Source organism: Chanodichthys erythropterus, chromosome 17 (assembly GCF_024489055.1).
Source record: "Chanodichthys erythropterus isolate Z2021 chromosome 17, ASM2448905v1, whole genome shotgun sequence".
Lineage (NCBI taxonomy): Eukaryota > Metazoa > Chordata > Actinopteri > Cypriniformes > Xenocyprididae > Chanodichthys > Chanodichthys erythropterus.
In genome coordinates, this window is record NC_090237.1 from 17,660,069 (window position 1) to 17,682,291 (window position 22,223).

Genomic DNA, 22,223 nt, shown 5'->3' on the forward strand with positions numbered 1-22,223 from the left:
ACACGTTGCTAAGAGTGGTTGATAGAACCGTTGGGTGAAACAGTCATAGCTGTGTTTTATCATGAATAAAACACAGCTATTGACCAATCAGAATCAAGGACAGGAATAAACCGTTTTATAAGTGTCTGTATAATATGTATTCTTTTATCAATTTTCAGGGCTTATTTTATTTGTTCTATGGATGAGTCAGCTAAACAGAGACTATTAAAAAGTATTATTCCTTTTAATTATACAAATACCTCATTAAAACGTCTACAAATGTATAAAACTGATCAGAGATCAGGTAAAACCCATAGAGACTTGTTCAATGGTTCGCCGCTGGGGGGCGATCTCAACCATTGAAATTTCGAAACGTTTCAAAACAGTTGTGACGTAACGAAGCCTCATTTACTAAAATCACATGACTTTGGCAGTTTGAAATGCACTCCGAACCAATGATTCAAAACAAAAGATTAGTAAAGGTTTCAAAGCTTCATGAAGCAGTGTTTCAAAAGCGCCCATCCCTAATAACAACACACACCTGGGAACAATCAAAACTACTGAACAGGGGAACCAATCAACAAAAGGACTACACTACAGAGGACTACACATGGTAAAGAACATAAAAGAACACACAGGACTAAAGAAACGCAGGCCGGGATCATGACAACAATGGTCAATAAAGACTCATTTCATAGCCCTATCCAGAAGACCAAAGCTTATGGCCATTTCAGGAAGTTTTATTTAAACCAAACCAGTAACTAAGATTATTTAAATACATTTAATGGTATTGGGGCATCACTTATTTCAAACCTGCTCTTAAATGGTAGATAGAATCCACATGAAACCTCATTTAATTAAGTTGGCTTGAAAAAGCCAACTTACTGTTATTCTATTTTCTTCTGAAACTAAAATTTCCAACTCTAACTCCTCCTAGAGCTTTAACTCTACATACTCCAAACTCGGGTCAGATCTTAAGACTGTTCTGACTTAGTGTGCTATATCTTTTCTAACTGATTGGACTTATGGTTTTCCTAAAAAAGACTGTTGAAGCTCTGAAAAATCCCATTGACTTTCATTGACGGAATGTTCAAATGAGCCAAGACTGTTCAAACTCCAATTGTCAAAATTCAAATTTAAACTACGGAAGCCCATTAGACTCAAAAACTCAATTAGACTCAAGTGCCATTCTATGTTCTATTTCTAATCCATTGAAACTCATTGAAACTCATGAACTCATCTAACCTATCAAACTAAATCTATTTATCTATCAAACTAAATCTATCAAACTAAATCTAGCAACACCCTATCAACCACCCCGAGTACCCTAGCAACCGCATAGCAAAGCCATAGCGACCACCCGAGTACCCTAGTGACCACCCTGAGTACCCTAGCAACCACATAGCAATACCATAGCGACCACCCTGCGTACCTTAGCAACCGCATAACAACACCCTAGCGACCACCCCGAGTACCTTAGCAATCGCATTGCAGCACCCTAGCAACCGCGTAGCAACACCATAGCAACCACCCAGAATACCTTAGCAACGATCCTGAGTATCCTAGCAACCACATAGCAACATCCTAGCAACCACCCCAAGTACCCTAGCAACCACATAGCAACATCTTAGCAACCACACAGAGCACCCTAGTACTCTATCAAAATTACTAAACTAAAACTGAAACTTTCAAACTGAAAACTTTTAAAACTGCTTCAAACTTTCTGGACCGGCTTTTTTAAGCCAACTTAAAGTTTGTCTCGACAAACTTTTTTATCTAGTTGTCATTGGTCATTCTATACAGTATGTCATCAGACATTCAGATGGTCTGTCTAAGTGGGCCAGAAGAAGCTGCCATGTGGACCAGAGTTGGCGAGACTCCATTTGAAAGTCAAAATGGAAAGAGTGTCCAGTTAAAAATGATTAAGAATCTGCACTAGTCTCTTTGCACTAGCAGTAGAGAGGGTTTTGCTCTATTGCGACCATTAGGCCAAATGTGAGTCTAATCTATCATTTTAGGCAGCTAATGATTGTCTCCATGCATCCCAGCAGGCCCATTCTGGCTTGGAAAACGGACAGTGTTCGGGGTTCGGGTTTATTTGTCATTTTCTAGATGTCCCTTTCACACAGAAAAGGTTGACTGCGGTCTGGAGGACGTGGAGAGAGGACATGCATTGGGGACAGACCCTCAGAGACCATATTAAATGGAGAGAAAGAAAGACAGATGGAGTTTGTTAAGATAATAAGTCTTCTTGAAATAAGTGGGAGTCGCCGTAATGCAATATTCAAACTCCCCACAGACCTTAGTCTCAGTCTAATGATAGTTTCAGAGCTGCTTCAGACGTAAGTTTAAATAAGTGTGGTCTGGCGTGCTGCAGTTTTAATTGTGTGCCTAATCATTTATTCTTTTTCTCTCCATTACAGCATTTGTCTTGAGTTGCAACTTCCCTGATAGACCAGCGTATGGGGATGTGTCCGTCACAAGCCTCCATGCAGGGGGAGAGGCCTATTTCTACTGCTTCAATGGATATCAACTCCAGGGTCCCTCCACCCTGACGTGCCGCAATGCCACCACACCCTACTGGACCGGCAAAGTGCCACGCTGTCTTGGTGAGTCCAAAATATAATGATGAATTTAGTTTGTTTTTTCAAGGAAGGTTCCAGGTTCAGTCACATTTGTGGTTACCACATTAAATAAAAAAATCAACTCATCCTTTTTTATTTAATTTTATTCTTTATTTTATATAAATGAATACATTTATGTAGTCATTAATTGAATACATTTTAGTATTATTGTATATCCAATTGTTGTCATGAAAAACTCCTAATTCCTGGATTCCTGAAAAATGTCTGCACAAGGATACCAAGGATACTTCCTGGGGCCAGTTGTTCAAAAAGTTTAATCTGGATCAGAATGATCTGGATTTGGCAATCCCATGTTTTGCTATCCAGGATCAAGTAATCCATCTTATTTTTGTGCCGGTTTTTCAAAGGAAAATTGGATTGGATCACCCTGATCCAGATACACACTTTTTCAGATTACCAAATCTGGATTACTAGTGCTCTACGGAGCCCCTAATAGAAAGACTGGTGATAGAAAGACTGGTTCATCTCTTATGATTGTGCCAATGTAGTGATAAAAGGATAAAACAGTAATAAAAAAAAAAAAAATTAACACTTTGAATCAAATATAATATTTTTGTTTGATATTTACAGCTGTTTGGAGGATTATTTTATGGCACTTTTCTCTTTTTTACTTTACTGTAGGTTTAATGAAATGCTAAATATGTAGCCTAATGTCTAATTCTCATTTATTACTTTAACAGTTAAACTAATCAAGAGCAAAATAAAAAGAAAAATGAATATTACATGATAAAAATGTTGTATTGTTTTACCAGTTTTAAAGTTTTATTAAATTTTTGTTCATGAAATCCACCATTCTGATGGGCCAGTTGTTCAAAAGTAATCTAATCGGATTCCAGCTATTAAATCTTGAAAGTGGGTTGTTCAAAAGGAAAAAAAGGATTCTGAAATCAGATTAAATCACAAAATCCAATCCTAGTTTTAATCTGGATCAAACCTTCGGTTTGTGTTGTTCAAAACTTGTCAGTAGGATTTGGATAACTTTGATCCAAAAAAACAGGATTATCCTGATCCCAACAGGGGGTAGGATTTCAAGGTGTATTTATGTTTTATAGTAAAACTTTAAAACTGGTCAAAAAATACAACATTTATATCATGTAATATACATACACATTTTTTTTATTTTGCTCTTGATTAGTTTAACTGTTAAATAAATTAGAAGTAGACATTAACCTACATATTTAGCCTTTCAGTAACCTACTGTAAAGTAAAAAAGATTTTGGTGCCATAAAACAATCCCCAAACAGCTGTAAATATCCAACAAAAATATTATATTTAATTCAAAACCGATATTCTTTCTATCATCATGTCCCTTTAGGGGCTCCATAGAGCACTGGTAATCCAGATTTGGTAATCTGGAAAAGTGTGTATCTGGATCATGGTGATCCAATCCAATTTTTCTTTGAAAAACCGGCACAAAAGTAAGATGGATTACCTGATCCTGGATAGCAAAACATGGGATTTCCAAATCCAGATCATTCTGATACAGATTAAACTTTTTGAACAACTTGCCCAATCTTACTAAAAAGTTTCGAACAACACAAACTGAGGATTTTATCCCGATCAAAACCAATTCTGGATTTTCTGATCTAGTCTGGTTTCAGAATCATTTTTCCTTTTGAACAACCCATTTTCAAGATTTAATCCAATCCGGTAGCCAAAATCCGATTACTTTTGAACAACTGGCCCCTGGTTTACATGGAGCATCTTGAATCAGCAGAAGAACATAAACATGACTCTGTCCTTTGGTCTGCATACATTTAAAATATCAGACAATGAAAACCAGCCACACAAACTGACCAAAAACACGTCTCCTATGTTTTTTACGTGAAAACCACTGGGATTACGTTGGTGACAAATTGCTAGACCAGTCGTTCCACTGAAAAATGACAATTTAGACAAGGATTAAAGTGCTTTGACAAAAAATTTGCTTCACATTTGTGCTTTTATACTCTCTGAATAATGATGGCATCATTTTCCTCCATTAAGTGCCTTATTCTTACCAAGATTTTTGCTTTTATTCTAATTAAAGGAGTCATTTAAATTTTTTGCTGTGCTAATTGACATTATGCCCCAAATGCGGTCCATTGAACATCACTTGTATTGAACCCAAGTGAATCCTTTAACCTGATGGTTATGGATCTAAGCTTCTAATACAGCAGGTTGCTTCCAGGTGGCAGTAAACTTGAAGTAGAAACTACCTAACATGTCACATGTGCCCTTTCACCAGATAGACTCTTAACTGCAGGTTACTCCAGAGGGATTGTCCTTGTATTGAGTGCGCTACAACAAAAGCATCAGCTAAATGACAGTTAATTACCAAATCTGCAGTATTTGATCTCTGCCCCTGAGAAATTCAATTATAAAGCAGTAGCACTAGTAAGCAGTGCTGTTATCTTTACAAGTACAGGAAAATCTATGAAATAGCAGCTTCTGATTTTAATGAACCTTATTTCATTTTCATATAGATGCAAGTGGTTTTGCCTGCCTATCAGAAACACAGCCTCCTCACACTTGCTGATTTGCATCATTGTGAAGCTGCCCTGGACTCGCTTACTAGCAATTATCCTTGTTTTTTTTTCGCCTTCGTTTCACTATAAACATACACCCACAAGTCATTTTGTCATTCAGACGCAAACAAACCTCATGCCTGTGTAAATATTTAGTCCACACAGGTGTGATTTAACTTGACAGGGGAGAAACTCCCGGTGCGGTTGCTTCATTCTCCTTTTAAGTTAATTGGGGTTTGATCATTGATTTTGGCTGGAATGGTGGTAACAGAAGTGCTTGTGCTACAAGGCAGTGAATATTAACAACCGTACCCCCTCAAGGCAGCCCGGTGTGACAGCGTGATTGACAGGTCTGCCTCCTCTGCATAAATAAGGACTTTTCGCGCCTCGATCTCTTCAGAGAGCCGAATCCCAGAGCTGGAGAACTCTTCCCTCTTGCATGACAAACAGAACAACATCTCCGATTGCAAACAAGGCTGGGCTCCCTGAAGGAGGGCTGTTTTGATGAAGGATCTCATTTAGTGCTTCTGAGGCACGGCTGTAGTGAGTCGTGAGGTGGTTTAGTTAGCCTGCGGCTGCCAGACGTGGCCTATAGGACCTGAGGTTTCTCACTCTCGCCATTATTTTGGAGTGAAATAGCATAAATGTGGCGTTTTAGGAGTGTGCCCTTGCCATGCGGGGCCGGGCCAGACTCAGAGTCTGATTACTGATCAGCATGGGCCGTCTGCCAGAGATCAGGGCTTTGGGTCCACTTTAATTACGTTCTGTCCGCCTGACTAACCTTCAGCCGTCAAGCTAGGAAGGTATCCTCCTTCTCCTCTATTTTTGTTGCTTTTAACAAAAACTGTTTACAAATGCTGTCTTTCTCTGTTTAAATTGTTGTGGTCTAAAGTTTCTTGAGTCAACGAGGTGGCACTTATTTTTTTGTCAGCATCTACTGATTTATTCATAAAAATCATAAATACAATAACTTGAATGCTCCACTTTTATAAACAGGAAATGATGTCAAAGAGAGCACCCCTTCACATTTATGAGGACTCTCATAACTGTCAAGGTCATTAAGTCTCTTAAATAACAGGTAATTAGACCTTTTTATGACAAGGCAAGTTTAGTTGAAGGTGTAAAAGGTATATTAATAATTCATAATAGTTTTTTTTATTAAAAAATGATTAATAATGAAACTGGCATGTATTCACAGAGTCAGGGTATTATGTTAATACTTTTTACTTAATATATGACATTTTTCATTACATTTAAACTTTTGTTGAAAATGGTATGAGTATTTCAAAATTATATATAAGAAACCAGCATGAATATACATTTTGAAGATCTTGGCACTTGTTTTAAACTAGATTTTTTATAAAAACTAAGCACCAGGTGCATCTGAAACCACATAATGTCTGAGTAAGTATGGCTTTTGATAAAAAGCGAATTTCACGAATTTTCACTTTCATATAGTATGAATGTATGTAGTACGAATAATCCCATTGTACTACATTCGCCTTGTTGACATTGTCATATGACTTGTCATGTGGTGTCAGTTGCATCGCTTCACTTCTATTCAGTACTGCTCTCCTGTGGCCTCATGGGATCTCGCCGGAAGTAGTAGATCATCCGGATTCTTTTCACCAACTGTTTTCTTTCAGATACAGTTGTTTGCCTACTATATAGTAGGTAAGTACACATATTCATACACCGGGGGAATTTGAAAGTCTTTGACGTGTAAAAACATTGAGCCATCACTTACTATGTCTTCTTACTATTATTGCTACATTGTGTTTTAGATAGAGATCAAGTCTCTGCGGTCATTCACTATGAAAGAGTTTTGTTATCCACAGCTCACTCTGAGGGCTTCCTCGACCTCTAGCTTTCTTATTTTCATCTCATTGGCATCTGTCTCCTTCCATTTGTTCTTTGAACAGTGGCCTGCGGTGGAATGGTGAAGAACGCGACTCTCGGCCGCATTGTATCGCCTGGTTTCCCTGGCAACTACAGCAACAACTTGACCTGCCACTGGGTGCTGGAGGCACCTGAGGGTCAACGGCTGCACGTGCACTTCGAGAAGGTGGCCCTCGCAGAAGATGATGACAGGTTCGTCCCAGTCAACTCACTCAGAACTCAGCTATTATACACTAATTAGTCAACTGATGTTCAAAGAGACAGTCGGAGAAGCTCAGAGTGTCTCTTCACAGTGCCGTCACACTCCAAATGTGGCGCTGCTCTTCAGGGCATTATCTGCTACGGCGAGAGCATGGGATGATAGGAACAGCTGTGAGTGCGTGAGTGAAAGTGGATGAAAGTTTCGGAGATCAGACACTTGCTCTCCTTTAAAATAATTTAGAATAATCAAATCCCCTCGTGCAGGCGCGGAGAGAGCGATTACAGCCCACTCCGGGGCCTCAGGAGGGGGATTAAGTTATTTTTATTAGCGGTATCCGCTTTTTCTGCAGGCTTTGCTAACAAATGGACTTTTAATGAGGTCACTTGCTGCTCAGCTATTCAAAATCATATCAGGCAATTATTATGCAAACTGCCATAAGACAGTACTAGAAATCGGAGGAACGTTACATCTGCTGCCAAACAGATACTGAAGAAAGATTTGCTGTTTTGAGCCGAACTAAACCATTCTGTTCTGTTTATGTCTGCAGGTTTCTGATCAAAAATGGCAACCACATCGACTCGCCGATTCTGTATGACTCGTATGAGGTGGAATACCTTCCGAACGAGGGAATCGTTAGTTCTTCCAGACATTTTTTTGTGGAGTTTACGACGGATGGTTCCGGCACCAACACGGGGGTGGCCATCAGATATGAAGGTACGGAACACCTAGACAATTGATTTTCTCAAAAGCATCGTAAGCTTAAGTAGGTCGTAGAACTAATGGTCTCTACGATCAATTTAGCTCACAATGCTTTTGAGAAACGCAGCCCAGGTCAATTCGCGAGTGAACCAGTGGGTGTTCATGCGCACAAATTTTCATCAATTGGAATGAACACAATCTGATTTCACATTCTGAAAGTTCTGTTTGTATGAACTATAAATGCTGCAATCTGATTCACATATTCGTTTACAAATGCATTGCACCGTGCCCTAACCAGACGCGACACGACGCTGCGACACATGATAAAAGGTATCTTTTCCAAAGAGTTTTTTTTTCCCCTGTTAATCTGAGTTAATCTGAGTTTCTAAAAGTCGCGACTGGAACAATAACACAAAGACTGATAATCTCAGGTACTGTTTATGTGCTTTATTTAAAGGGGCTCTATGCAGGAATGACACCCAGTGTTCAAAATAGGTACTGCAGTCCAAATTCAAAATATTGTTTGGCCCACCCTCTCGTTCAAAGACGCGGGTTGCCAGCAACAATAGGGAGCGCAATTGACAATGAAAGCTGAGGAGACTTACACACTGTAAGCTGATGAGTTGATTTATCTGTGTTTTAATATGCTGTTGTTCATAGAGATATTTAGATGGATTCAGAGGCTTTTAGGTAGAATCTGCGATTCTCTGACCCAGTTTGTTTGCTGGTTTCCATGGCTACAATACGTGGTGTTTTCCGCCAACTGGCAACCTGTGATGTCGAAATACTATTGGATAAACTCAAGCACACGGTTTCACACAGACCAAAACAAAAACAGACATTCCGACACGGAACGGACATTTTCAAAGTAGAATATCTGGCTGTAACAATGTTTTTCTGAGGAACAAGTAGGTGAACTTAGCATGTTACCTAAATATCTGCTAACATATTGGGGTATTTTTATGATTTATTAAAGTAAAAAATTACATAGAGCCCCTTTAATTTTAAAAGCATCTAATGTGAGTTTGAATATCATTTTGTGTGTCTTTTATAGCAGTACTGAACCCAGACAGCAACATAGTGTGGCCCAGATCTGGCCCACATCTGGTACATGTGGATTACACGCGGACCAGATGTGGGCCGGATCTTTAAAAGTTCTGGATCTTAGATGTTGCTGTCAGGGAAAGCAACAATGGACAATTCACCTCAGATCTTCAAAATAAATAAAAGGAAACTAGAAGGTTCAAACTGTCAACTCGTTGTGAACAGACAAGTGTATTCTATGACAAAGATTGTAACTCAGTATGTACATATAAATGGTGTAATATTCATGAATTTTATTATGTTTTTATCCATTTTGTTGTGAGTGTGGACAGACAAATTTTTTGTCTCTGGAATTTTATCACATTGTGTCTGGTTAGGACACAGTTACATGTATTCCAAACAAAATTTAATCGCATATGCATATTCCTTCTCCTTCACGGACCACTTCGTAAGACGTGAGACATAAGCATACACACGTTCGTATGACATATCACGACTCTCTGCGTGTGCACAAGGCATTTCTGAATCCAATCAAAAAATAGATGTTTACAAGTTGAATTTTTTCCTGTTGATCGGATTATTTTAGGTCTACACCAACCACCTCTTTCAATCTGATTAAAAAAATTCTTTCAGAACAAACTGTGTGTTTACATGAAGGCTTTTCAGTCTAATTGAGCCATCAATCCAATTATGAACAGATTATATGGGTGCATGTAAATGTAGGTAGTGATTCGGTTCAGTAATGTCTTATTCATAATCAGTTTTTAGCCACCGTACAGCATTGGTCACATGACATCGTAATAATGAGCAGCTAACATCTTTTCTCATCCATCCTCTGCTGGTTTGTCTCTGAGCCGGGCCATACACGGCGGCGGTAACCGAGTTCAAACGTTGTTTGAAGAACACGTGTCCTTTGCAGAGCCTCAGGGCTGTGGTGGAGACAAAGATATACCTTCCGGCACATTCCCCTTATTGCTTCGATTCACACCAAAGATCTTTTCTCTTGTGCCTTGCTAAACACCCCTCAGATTCATGGCTCAAATGAGATTTATTCAGATTACATCAAATGGAAATCGAATCAAATGCAACCCAACAAGGTCATTAAAATGAGTTTTAACTGGAAACAGAAATTGCATAAATTGCATTCCTATTCCCTCTGACAGGTCAGTCGAATGTGTGCAGTTGCATTTGTTCGCTGGGATGTCATGCACACCTCGGAACCTCACAGTCATTATCTGGCCAGATCAATCTAATCTCATTTACCATGCCACAATCCGATTATGCTATCTACAATATACTAATGTGCCTTCACGGCAACCTGTAACAATTTAGCTTGTCTTCTCACGCTCCTGACACCTCTCTGAATTTCACACCAGGTAGAGTGCCCAGCTTTTAATAGTCTTGTCTGATTGAAGTGCTGTTCTCCTTTTTCTGCCATCATAAACAAAATGGATCTGTTTTTATCAATTTTAGTAGCAAAAGCACTGATCTGAAACTTTTTGTGTATTGGAAGGCCACACATGGACTACTTGTTTAGTTCTTTAAACCGGAATCATGTAAATCTATGTAATAATTGTCTTTGAATGAAATATTTTTATTTGCTGAAATAGATGCTGAAAAGAGTATTATCATACTTTTCAGAGGTAAATTTCTTTTTGAGAGTAATTTCATTATTTTTCAACCTTGTTGTGTATGACAGTCAGTATGGCCCAGAGAAACTGTTATAAATTGCTGTTTCATACCTTCTACAATTCAAAAGCTTGGGGTTGGGAAGATTTATTAATGTTTTCTTGTTATTAAAGTATCTTATGCTTAATAAGGCTGCATTTATTTGATCAAAAATAAAGTGAAACAGTAATATTGTGAAATATTGTTACAATTAAATACAACTGTTTTTTATTTTAAACTGCAGTTTATTCCTGTGATTACTCCAGTCTTCAGTGTCACGTGATCCTTCAAAAATCATTCTAATATGCTGATTTGATGCTCAAGAAACATGTCTTATTATTAATCTTCAGTGTTAAAACAGTTGTGCTGCTTAATATTTTTGTGGAAACAGCATTTATTTGAAATAGAAGTATTTTGTAACATTATAAATGTCTTTTACTGCCACTTTTGATCAATTTAATGCATCCTTGCAAAATGAAAGTATTATTTCTTTAAAAGAAATATTACTGACCCCAAATTTTTAAACAGCAGTGTGCATATTCATCACTTCATATTTCATACCTCTATAGACTTAATAGAGTTCTCTTTTTTTGTTTCATTTAAAAGTCCACTTTGTCTCAGATCTCAAATAATGCCTAAAAATCAAAAGAAATTCGGCATATAGTAAAAGTATAAAACTAAAAAGTGATTTGGATAGTATTTCACAATGAAAAGGTAAAATGTAATAAGTTGAAACTGGGACTCTTATGGCTCATTTCCACCGAGCGGTAGGGTTCAGAGCAGTTCAGTTCGGTACGCAATTTTTGCCGTTTCCATTGTCAGAAGTTGTGAATGGTGAATTCCGAACTGTACCATACCACATTTTTTGGGACCCAAAATGTTGTTCCAGGATCAACAAAATATGTTGACCCAGGAACGCATCTAACTCGGCAATATCAGGACGTACCTTCTGCTTGAGTGCCTAGCACAAAAGTACCATTAGTACCGGTACCAAAAGGGTGGAGCTACACTGACTCCAGAACGTTGATTGGTTGACAGAGAATCGTCATTGCGCGTGCTACAAGGTGAATGACAACACAAAACCGTTGCAGCACAATATGGTTGTAAGCGCTTTGAGTACCAAGAAAAGCACTATATAAATGTATCAAATTATTATTATTATTATTTTTATTGTTTGACTTCATGCGGCACTGCAAAGATCGGCTGCTGCCTGACAAAAACAATGTATTATGGTTAGAAAATGTGCCCGACTTTGCATCGGCACTGGGGCCGATGTACCATCAAAGTACCACAAGAGCAAAACAAGACCAGCCGCCTAGGTTGACATTCAAACAAAACACACAAAACATTAACAAAAATTAAGATTACCCTATCTAGTAAATATATATCCTTATTTCAATCGCATCCACTTCTTTGGCTACAATCAACACAAAAATTGCATGGTCTGCCATGAATGATTGTTTCAGCACACTAAGGAAAGCATGAAAAAAAAAAAAAAACTTTTCTTTTCTTTCAGTGATGGTCAAATTAGTGTATAATTTGGCTTTTTGAGGAATTTGATGAGAAATGTTTGACTTCATATTGAAATATATGACTGTTAAATGTCAAAAAGTAAAAAGTATTTTTGCTCCCCGTTTAATCTAATTGATGTCTAATTCCGTTAGAGATCTCATTTATGATTTTTCTTTCCTGTCGGGACCTCAATCATGGTAGTCTCGCATAGCCAGACCTTCAGACTGATGGCAGAAGGTCTGGACTTTATCACAGCTTTCATTGGCCAAGGACCACTGACATCTGATTGACATGTAAAGCCACTAATTACAGCTCGTTTTGTTCCGCATCATATTTAGGGGCGTGAAAATGTAAAGTCGACGTGTTTAGACCGGCGTGCATCTAATACATTATTTATTCAAGGAGGTTGTGCAAGTTTACTGAAACAATGGCACTGCAAACTTCACATACTTTTAAAAATCCAGCATTTCACTCATGCGTTGCCACTGTTGTAAACGCAACAACTTTCTTCTTCCATGAGGGGGTTTGGCATCACATTGACAGAAAGAATGCGACACACACACACATCTCCTGGAAATCCTGGAGAATTCAACCAATCAGATGACAACTTCGAAACTCCTGAAGTGTTTCCCATTTTGGGTGCCTTTAGCATCAGACGTTCAGCCAACGGTCTGTGGGCATGATGTCTGAGACTGAGACTACACTCATGGCAATAACACAAAATGTGCATCGCTCATTAAATTATGTGCAAAACATTTCCATATAAATCTGACTTTTATGTCGACGCCATCTTATGTAATGATTGTTTCTGTGGTTATAAGAGAGCAAGAATCAACTGATGATTAAAATGACTCATTTTCACTTTTAGAGAACGGAGCTAGATGAATAATGCAAATGTGTCTGGGGAAGGGGATTGGGGGGGGGAGAAAACAGTTTGCTGTAATTGGCAGAATCGCCTGTGTTTATTAAACAGAGATTGAGGCTGAATGTAAAGCTGAATGTGGGTAGTCTAATCTAGCGCACGCTTGAATGAGGCCGGACCCGGAGGGATATCAAAGCCAGTGTTTACCCATAGTCTGAACATCCTCATCTTAAGTCTCCTCCTCTCGCTCTAATCTCTATTCTACATTCTCAGGCGAACACAACAACCAATAACGGTTCAGCCAGGCGTGTCGGTTTGTTGTTTCCCTGAGTGAGTTTGTTCATTCACGTTGCACATTTATTCACGTTGTCAGGCCGTCTCTCTTCCTTTTACGCTCGTAAATGGCCTTGCAAGTCTGGCTAAGGTTGATTAACTAACAATATCCTTCCAAGGGCAACCCGAATCCTTGGGTTTGCGTCCAGGAGGATTTTGATTGGTGGGAATTTAAAACGCTGCACATTGCTTTGCCACATTCAACAGACAAATTATTTTAGACTGCCATCTAAAAATGCATTTAAATTCGGATTCTGCGCTGTCCTCTGCCTTTCCAATGAAATTACTATGTGTACGGTTATAGGCTGAGCCGAGAGGACTTGTTGTCTGTGTGTTTTAAGCTCTTCTGAAATCAGATGCTTGGTGATAGTGTTTGGACTGTGATGTGCGTCTCGGAGCAGGTGATTTATGGTGTGTCCTCTCAGCTTTTGCAGCAGGGCACTGCTACGAGCCATTCGTCAAGTACGGCAACTTCACCACCACTGACAGCACCTACGCTGTGGGCACGGTTGTGGAGTTCACCTGTGACCCCGGCTACACCCTGGAGCAGGGTTCCGTTATCATCGAGTGCATGGATCCCAGCAACCCTCAATGGAATGAGACTGAACCCGCCTGCAGAGGTGTGTGTGAATGTTTGCATATGCATATGTACAAGGGTTGGGCCAAATTCAGAAGTGAAGAATTAGTTCCCTTTCAGGCCCTTTAAGGCCTACAAACTTTTTTTTTTTTTTTTTTTCAATTTCAAACAAGTCTTTTTCTGCTTGTCATCTTGTTTTCTACCTCCATTCAAATTAAATTCTAAATGATGCACAACCCTATATGACCTCCACTTTATAAGAATCAACAAGCTGAAGTGTTGTAAAATACACAAATACTATTTGTTTTTTTAAGAGTTTAAAAATTACAGATTAAGAGTGACTCTTGAAGGACCAGCACCACATCCTCTTGTACCACTGTTTCAAGAATTTATCTTCCAGAATCTGGCAGTAAGTTTTGGAAGATCGTTTTTATTCCATATCTTCTAGATGGACTTTTCAGGAATGGAGATGGACTAAAAATGATCTCCCACACCTGTGTGGTACAATAGGATGTGGTGCTGGTCCTTCAAGAGTCACTCTTAATCTCTCTGTCTATAAAGCCTATAAAAACAATATTCATGTGTTTTACAACTCCTTAGCTTGTGATTCTTATTAAGTGGGGGTCATTTTTTAGGATTCTTTAACTAACCCAAGTCTCTGAGATCCCGACACCTTGCACTTCTGGAGACTCCAGGTAAGTTGCAGTTCTGGAAAATGGTGGTGCTGGAGACTGAAGGGGTCCTGATGGTTTCACACTTAATTCTTCACCTTAATTCTTAAAGGGTAAGTTCACCCAAAAATGAAAATTCTGTCATTAATTACTCACCCTCATGTCATTCAACACCCGTAAGATCTTTGTTCATCTTCAGAACACAAATGAAGATATTTTCCGATGGCTTAGTGAGGCCTGCATTGACACAAGTTAATTTACACTTTCAGATGCCCATAAAGCTACTAAAGACATATTTAAACAGTTCATGTGAGTACAGTGGTTCAACCTTAATGTTATGAAGTGATGAGAATACTTTTTGTGCAGAAAAAAAACAAAATAACAACTTTATTCACAAATATCTAGTGATGGGCGATTTCAAACACTGCTTCATGAAGCTTAACAAATCTTTTGTTTCGAATCAGTGGTTTCGGAGCGTGTATCAAACTGCCAAAGTCACGCCCCCCAGTGGTGAACCATTGAAATTTCGAAACATTTATGATGTAACGAAGCCTCGTTTACTGAAATCACGTGACTTTGGCAGTTTGATATATGCTTCGAACCACTGATTCCAAACAAAAGATTTGTTAAGCTTCAAAGCTTCATGAAGCAGTGCTTGAAATTGTCCATCACTAGATATTGTTGAATAAAGTAGTTATTTTGTTTTTTTGCCGTGCAAAAAGTATTCTCATTCCTTCATAATATTAAGGTTGAAACACTGTAGTCACATGAACTGTTTTAAATGTCTTTAGTAGCTTTCTGGGCATCTGAATGTGTTAACTGTCTTGGTGTCAATGCAGGCCTCACTGAGCCTTCAGATTTTATGACAAATATCTTAATTTGTGTTCCAACAATGAACGAAGGTCTTATTAATGACAGAATTTTCATTTTTGGGTGAACTAACCCTATTCTTTTACTTCTTTTACCGTGTCTTGTCTTCTCCACCAGTTTTTGGCTGACCCAATGAGTGTTTTGCTGTCCATTGGTCTTGCCTTAACTTTGCCTGTAAAAGAAAACATGCCTAATAATTATGCACACACCTGAATATAAGGCGTTTTTCATTCCCAGCATTCATGAACAAATATATATATCACTTATAAATTATTAAATACAAAATTAATAGTAGTTATTAAGATTGATGTGGTTTGGAAATGGTCAAATGTGCTTGGAAAAAAAAATATGATTAGAAAATCAACTTGCCTAATAATTTTGCACATGGTGTAATGTTAACAAATACAACTCTTGATTTAATAATGTATTAGTAAATGTTGAAATTAACCTTAACAAAGATTAATAAATGCTGTAGAAGTGCAGTTCATTATTAGTTCATGTTAACTAAAGTGGTTAACTAATGAACCTTATTGTAAAGTTTTACCATGATAATAATAATAATAGTAGTATAGCATTTTTATTATTACTAATATTAATATTATTATTACCTAGCCATCTGTCCAGGGTGTTTTCTACCAGTTGCCTGAGATGCTGGGCTAGGCTCCAGATGTTAAAGCAGATTGGAGATTGGATGGATTGATTATTATTAATTTTTTTTGAATATTTATTGAGTGCCTTTTTTTATTTTATGTATTATTCATCAAAAGCTGATCTAATCAATGTAAAGAGCATTATAACTAGCCATGTATCCAAAAGTGTTTACCTGATCTGGAAAATTTGCTTCATAAATCAGATGCTAAAATAGCACAGGCACCATGTGCATGTGCAAGTAAATAAAGCTGTCATGCACAAATGATTCTCTCCTCTACATTTACACGTGAGGCTATTTGCGTAGGCTTTACATTTATGTGTTTCTGTGTATAAAATGCATTAGTTAGCTGCTGAAGAGCTCTACAGGCAGCATGTGCAAGTACAGTACAAGCGCCTCACATCCTTTTAGTGCCTTTTCTATGTAATCCACTACATCCTCTGTCACCTGGATGGGTTTCAGACACTCTTAGCCACAGTCACGCACCTAAAGCAGCACTAAAAGCATTAAGCCATGGAGGCTAGAACCAGGTGAACAGAGCCGAAGAATGTGAGAGAATGCTTCACTCATAATGCCCCGATTCCACCCCCACCCACACACACGCACACACACACACACACACACAGCTGTCTTATCTGACCCGTTGCTCAAGTACATTTCTTTAGCCTCACAATAGAGTTTGGATTGAAAGGATTTAATCGTACTGGCTCTAGCAGGGGGTCAAGACAACAGCTTTTCCATTTGAAAATGTGCTTACATCCAGCTAAGTCAGTGTAGTGATGTGAATAGGGGGAAAATGAAAACAGGACGCCTTGAGTTGTTTATTAATCTGGCCAGAATTTTTCAGATTAATCCAGAGCTGGGAGTCACCTGTGTAACAAATAGGGATACAAAATGCCGTAACTTTTGAATATGGGTTTTTATATATCATCTGCGTTGTTGTTAACTAAAACTATATAAAATCATTTTCATTAATTAAAATGAAGCTGAAATATAAATATAAAAAATATAAATGTTACACATATTGCCTTAACTACATTATATATAATGCTAAAATAACTGATAACATTAATTTTATTTATTGTTTATGTTATTTATTGCATTTTGTGCGTACATTTTTTTATAAAGCTATATTTTAATGATTTGGGTAAGCATTTTGGGTTCTTTTTTGTGTGCTTGCATTTCTCTCTAACCTCTTTTTGTCTCTCTTTGGTTGCATTTCAGCTGTTTGCAGTGGAGAGATCACAGATTCAGCTGGGGTGGTGTTATCTCCAAACTGGCCTGAGGCCTATGATAAGGGTCAGGACTGCATCTGGGGGATCCATGTTGAAGAAGACAAGAGGATCATGCTTGACATCCAAGTGTATGTCCAAGTGAATTACAAATATGCACATTATACGACAAAACGCATACAGAATCAATTCTTTCTTTTTGGAGACAAAACACTTATTTGTTGTGCACTTTGATCTTTAAAACTTGGCAAACTTTTTACATTCACAAAGAACTATATTACTCACTGCATAAAGGTAATATTCGAAAAAGCTAAATATTCAACTGATATATCTGCTGCATCCTTTACTTGCACTGTGATAAGTGTGGATCAAATCCACTGTGGTTTAATCTAGACCTTTCTGCACACTCCCAGCGCACCTATCAGTCTCGAACTGTAGATGCCTACAGACTCAAACGTGTATCACCATGGGGCCGCCTTTATGCTGGGTTTGTCCTTGATGTGGCTGAGATTGCACCACAGTTACAAATTCTGGTGCTGTACGTCATCTACTCCCCACTGACCGATTCGGCTCCATTCTGCTCTCACCATCCAAATGAAACACCCATCATGTCGCTCTGGGCATTTTGTGAGATTTCTGTTCAACTGCGACAGCCTAGGACTCAGAGACCTTGATTGGCTTTTCTGAAGATCTCCCAGAGCATACATCTTTAAAGCACTGAAACAACACCACAGCTTTTTTCAAATATACTTTAAACACTTTCAGAATTAACCCAAAAGCAATCTGAATTTCTCTTCATTGCATCAATTATTACTGCGATCAGTGTGGCATGGTGCTTCCTTGGTGGCTCCTACTGTCAGCCAAGTTCTCAAAGACAAGATAGCTGTTGTATAGCTTTATGTTGAATTTAATTGAGGGATCATGGGAGAGGTTGAGTATATCTGTAAATTGCGGTTAACATCACATTAGGTTTACTCAGTTCATGCTCCCTGCTAAATCCCAGGCAGTCAAACTGTGCTGGCAGAGAGATCGAAAGATGGCAAGCAAGAGAGAGTTATTTTCTCAGCAGTTCCTTGTGGGGAAAAAGACTCAAACTGCTTGGAGATGCAAGCTAGATCAACATGTCCTCCTCTCACAGGGAAAAATACTCTGTTCCAAAACCTAGTAAGCTGCCTATAGAGGCAGCATTTTAGGCGTCATCAATGCGAAAGCTATTCCAAAAGGCAACCTTATTATTTTGCCTCATAAAACACCTCATTTTAACTAAATTCCAAGGTGGCATCACATGTACAGTTTATGCATTCCAAGAATTCTTTGCACCAAGCTCAAAAAAAATTAATCCTTGATGGTTGTACTTTATATTGTAAGTAAACATTTTTCATTCATTTCATTCAATTAAATGCCATTACCCCTCTTCAGGGAGACATGATCCTTCAGAAATCATTCAGAAACTTTTTATATCATTATCAATGTTGAAAACGATCGTGTTGCCCAATATTGTTGTGGGCACAGCATTTTTTTCAACAATTCTTTGATAAATGTTGAGTGCTTTTGAAAAGACAAAAAAACTATATTTTATTATGTCTTTACTGTAATTTTTTAACCAAATTTAATGTATCCCTGCTGGTTAAACATCTAATGCCTTTCAAAAAAAAAAAAAAAAAAATCTTATTGACCCCAAATGTTTGAACATAGTTATAAAATATAATTAAATATATAAACGATTGTTATTATTATTTATGTATTTTTATGTACACTGTAAACCTGAATAAGTTGGCAAAATTCAAAGTTGAAGCAAGCAGAACTGGCAGATTTTTATTTTGTACTCATATTTTAATTGTTCTTAACTTGACATGTTTGAGTACGCTCATACATTTAACTTAAAATTTTCATGTAACCTCACTGTGAACATTTTTATTAGTGTAAACTTATCTAGCTATAACAAGCTAATTTAAAAAATGCTAACATGCTAATTTGCTAACATGTTAACAGTATATAGCACTTGCTGAATGAGTACAGCAATATAAAGCATTTAACATACTTGCTCTCAAACCAAGCCACATGCACCACTTGTCATGATGGTAACTCTCCAAAAACCAACATTAACAGAAACTGTTCTAAATTAGCATAACAAAACATTAATCACTACTAAATCTCCCACTTAACATTAATCTTGAACAAAAAAAAAAAAAAAAAAACATTATATAACACTTCATTTTAGCATTTACTCTCCCTTTCGAGTGCCATGGGAAATAGAAATCTCAGCCCAGGTTCAGTTAAACTTTAGTTAGTCTAAATTAAAAGAAATGAGTTCATAAAACTCAAAACAATTAAACAATTCGGTTTACTTAAAATATATCAGTTCTGTGAACAAACGTGCTAAATACTCTTAATTTGACTGAACTAATTTATTTAATTTAAGTTTGTCCTTCTCAAACCAATAAATAATTTTGAGCATTGGGGTTTACAGTGTATTTATGCATTTTTTTAAGAGTTTCCCACTGTTAGCAAAGCAACATGCTAACAGTAAGTCAAGCAATTTGTGCTACTGATGTGCTTCAAAAGGCATGACTTGTCACATTCCATATCAGATGCCTTTGTAGGCTGTAGGCAGCTTGCTAGGTTTTGGAACAGAATTTAAGAGTCTACACTGAAAGCGAATGGTAAACGGGAAGTTGGAAAAAAAGAGGGCAGATGAAGTTGTGCATAAAGAGGATGCAGAAGTGGGGATGCACATTGCACAAAGGTTAATAACAAACTCAGCAGAACAACAATTATTTTATTGGATGTTTTTATGAATGTGAAATCAATTATGTGAGCAGGGAAACAAGTGTTGAGTGTGATTGTGCCGTCAGGTGAAGTGCGGAACATGAGGCCCTGCTGTGTCAGACCCAGATAGATTATTCATGCATTCAATAATTTGGCTGCCTTAATTAAGATTCGCTCATTTGCATATGGTTCCTTTCGCATTTGTCATGTTTTTCTCTCTCTCTCTCTTATTGCAAGTGTCCCGACTGCAGTGCTACATTGTGGGACTGTGTAATAAATGACATCCTGGATGTTTTGCTGGAGATGCAGTCAACATAATTAATTTCCCATTTATTTAGTGGTGGAGGCAATATAGGGAGATGGCAAGTTTTTGTTTGTCCTGCTAGTGAGGATGAGGCCACATGCTTTTACATAAGGTCCAGATGTCTTCAGACAATTATACTAGTGTGTAGATATTTGCCCCAATTATAACATCTGTTTTGGTTTGAAACAAGATAAGACAACTCTTAATACAGGTATAAATGGGGTCCCTATTAATAAAACAACGTGCATAATAATGGCCAAATATAATTTATATCATTTTTTCATGTTTTTTTCACCTTAATTTTGCACTTTATCTTGTGATTTCATAACTCTCTCGACAATCTTAATACCAGGTGTAAACAAGACCATTGATTGAGCAGCAGTGAAACATTATTGGATTGGTCTAGGTGTGTCTGGAGTCATCCCGGTCCATTACGAAGCCTACACTTCCCCCACTCTTACAATTTTCAAATGACCAAATTTATCAAAGGACATATGGAACATTATCAGCCAGGCACATCGAGTGAGACATATAGCGAGGGAAAATGAGTGAGGAGGGAGCCAGCCACAGCTGTTCAGCCCATAGAGACTGAGAGAGAGAGAGACTAATAACAAATCTACTTGCAGTCATGTTTCCTTATTTCACTCAGTTCTGTACTTATATACCTTACAAGCATTCATTGGCCCAACACAGGTCCTTATTGCTACGTAGGTGTCCTGCAGAGCCTTTTGGTTGAACTTGAATCATGGGTACTGTAATAGCAGGGCCTGGGCCACTGCTGGAGCTTCATTATGGGGCCGTAAGAACATTTTAGCCCAATAATGAATATGCGCCCACTCCTGTGTAATCATTCATCTATGTACGGCACACTCCCAATTACCTGAGAACGTGGGGCGTAATGAAGGCTGATGAATTCATTTAGCAGGGAGGGTTTCTCATGCTGTATGTGCCAGGCCGTGTATCGGACAAAGGGGGGAGAGAGGTGCACAGGTGACAGCTGGCACACCTGCACACAGTCTTTCATAGACCTAGCCGCATAGCAGGGAATGCTGAATATATCAGAGCCAGTCAAATTCCGGGATCCCCATGAGTGCTACAGCCCTCTACTGGAGTTTTAGTGCACAGCTGTGCAAGATTGACATGATTTAGCCAAGTAGGATGTTCATGTCTTCATGCTTTAGCCTTCAAAGTCAGAATTAATAAGAATGAATAAGAATTAACAAGATGATATCTCTAAGCTGTGTGTGTGTGCACGCACATATGAAAATGGTTCCAAGCAACTAAACCGTTGAATGTTTTCAAAGCAAAACAGAGTAGAGGTGTTTCGTTCTTGAATGTATCATTGTGTTTGAACTAATCTGTTGAGTTAATGATTCAGAGAATCAAACATAGACAGTCATTTGTTTAATTCCTGAATGAATCAACATGTTTGAACAAATCAGTTGAATTAATGACTCAATGACTCACTCATAAAGACAACCACTTGTCGTTGTAACTTTGTAACCAGCAGAAAGAGCTGCTGATCACCATGTAGCACTGTTGTTGTTCTCAAACATATTGATATATAAATGTATCAATTGTATATAAATTGTGCTTATTTTTGAGAACAACCATGCAACAGTATATATTCTACAGAATGAACTGCCTACTATAATATATTATTACATTCATAAGTAGTTGCATTTAAAGTAGTTGCATTTAATGCTGTAAATTATGGCCAGTGAATACCTACCACTGGAGAAATTCAAGCTTAAAGTACTTCCTTTCTGTTTTCTTCCATGTGAGCACAGCGTTAGCAATG

At 38.0% G+C, this 22,223-nt stretch overlaps 1 protein-coding gene across 1 annotated transcript in view; it reads left to right on the forward strand.

The window, feature by feature from the left end:
* The window catches only part of sez6b (seizure related 6 homolog b), a 228,114-nt gene that overhangs the window by 184,365 nt on the left and 21,526 nt on the right, over positions 1 to 22,223 (forward strand). The window contains exons 5-9 of the mRNA XM_067364937.1: positions 2,403 to 2,588; positions 7,054 to 7,222; positions 7,780 to 7,946; positions 13,776 to 13,970; positions 17,342 to 17,480. Coding sequence (XP_067221038.1) covers positions 2,403 to 2,588; positions 7,054 to 7,222; positions 7,780 to 7,946; positions 13,776 to 13,970; positions 17,342 to 17,480 — 856 coding nt within the window. The remainder of the gene's footprint in view (positions 1 to 2,402; positions 2,589 to 7,053; positions 7,223 to 7,779; positions 7,947 to 13,775; positions 13,971 to 17,341; positions 17,481 to 22,223) is intronic.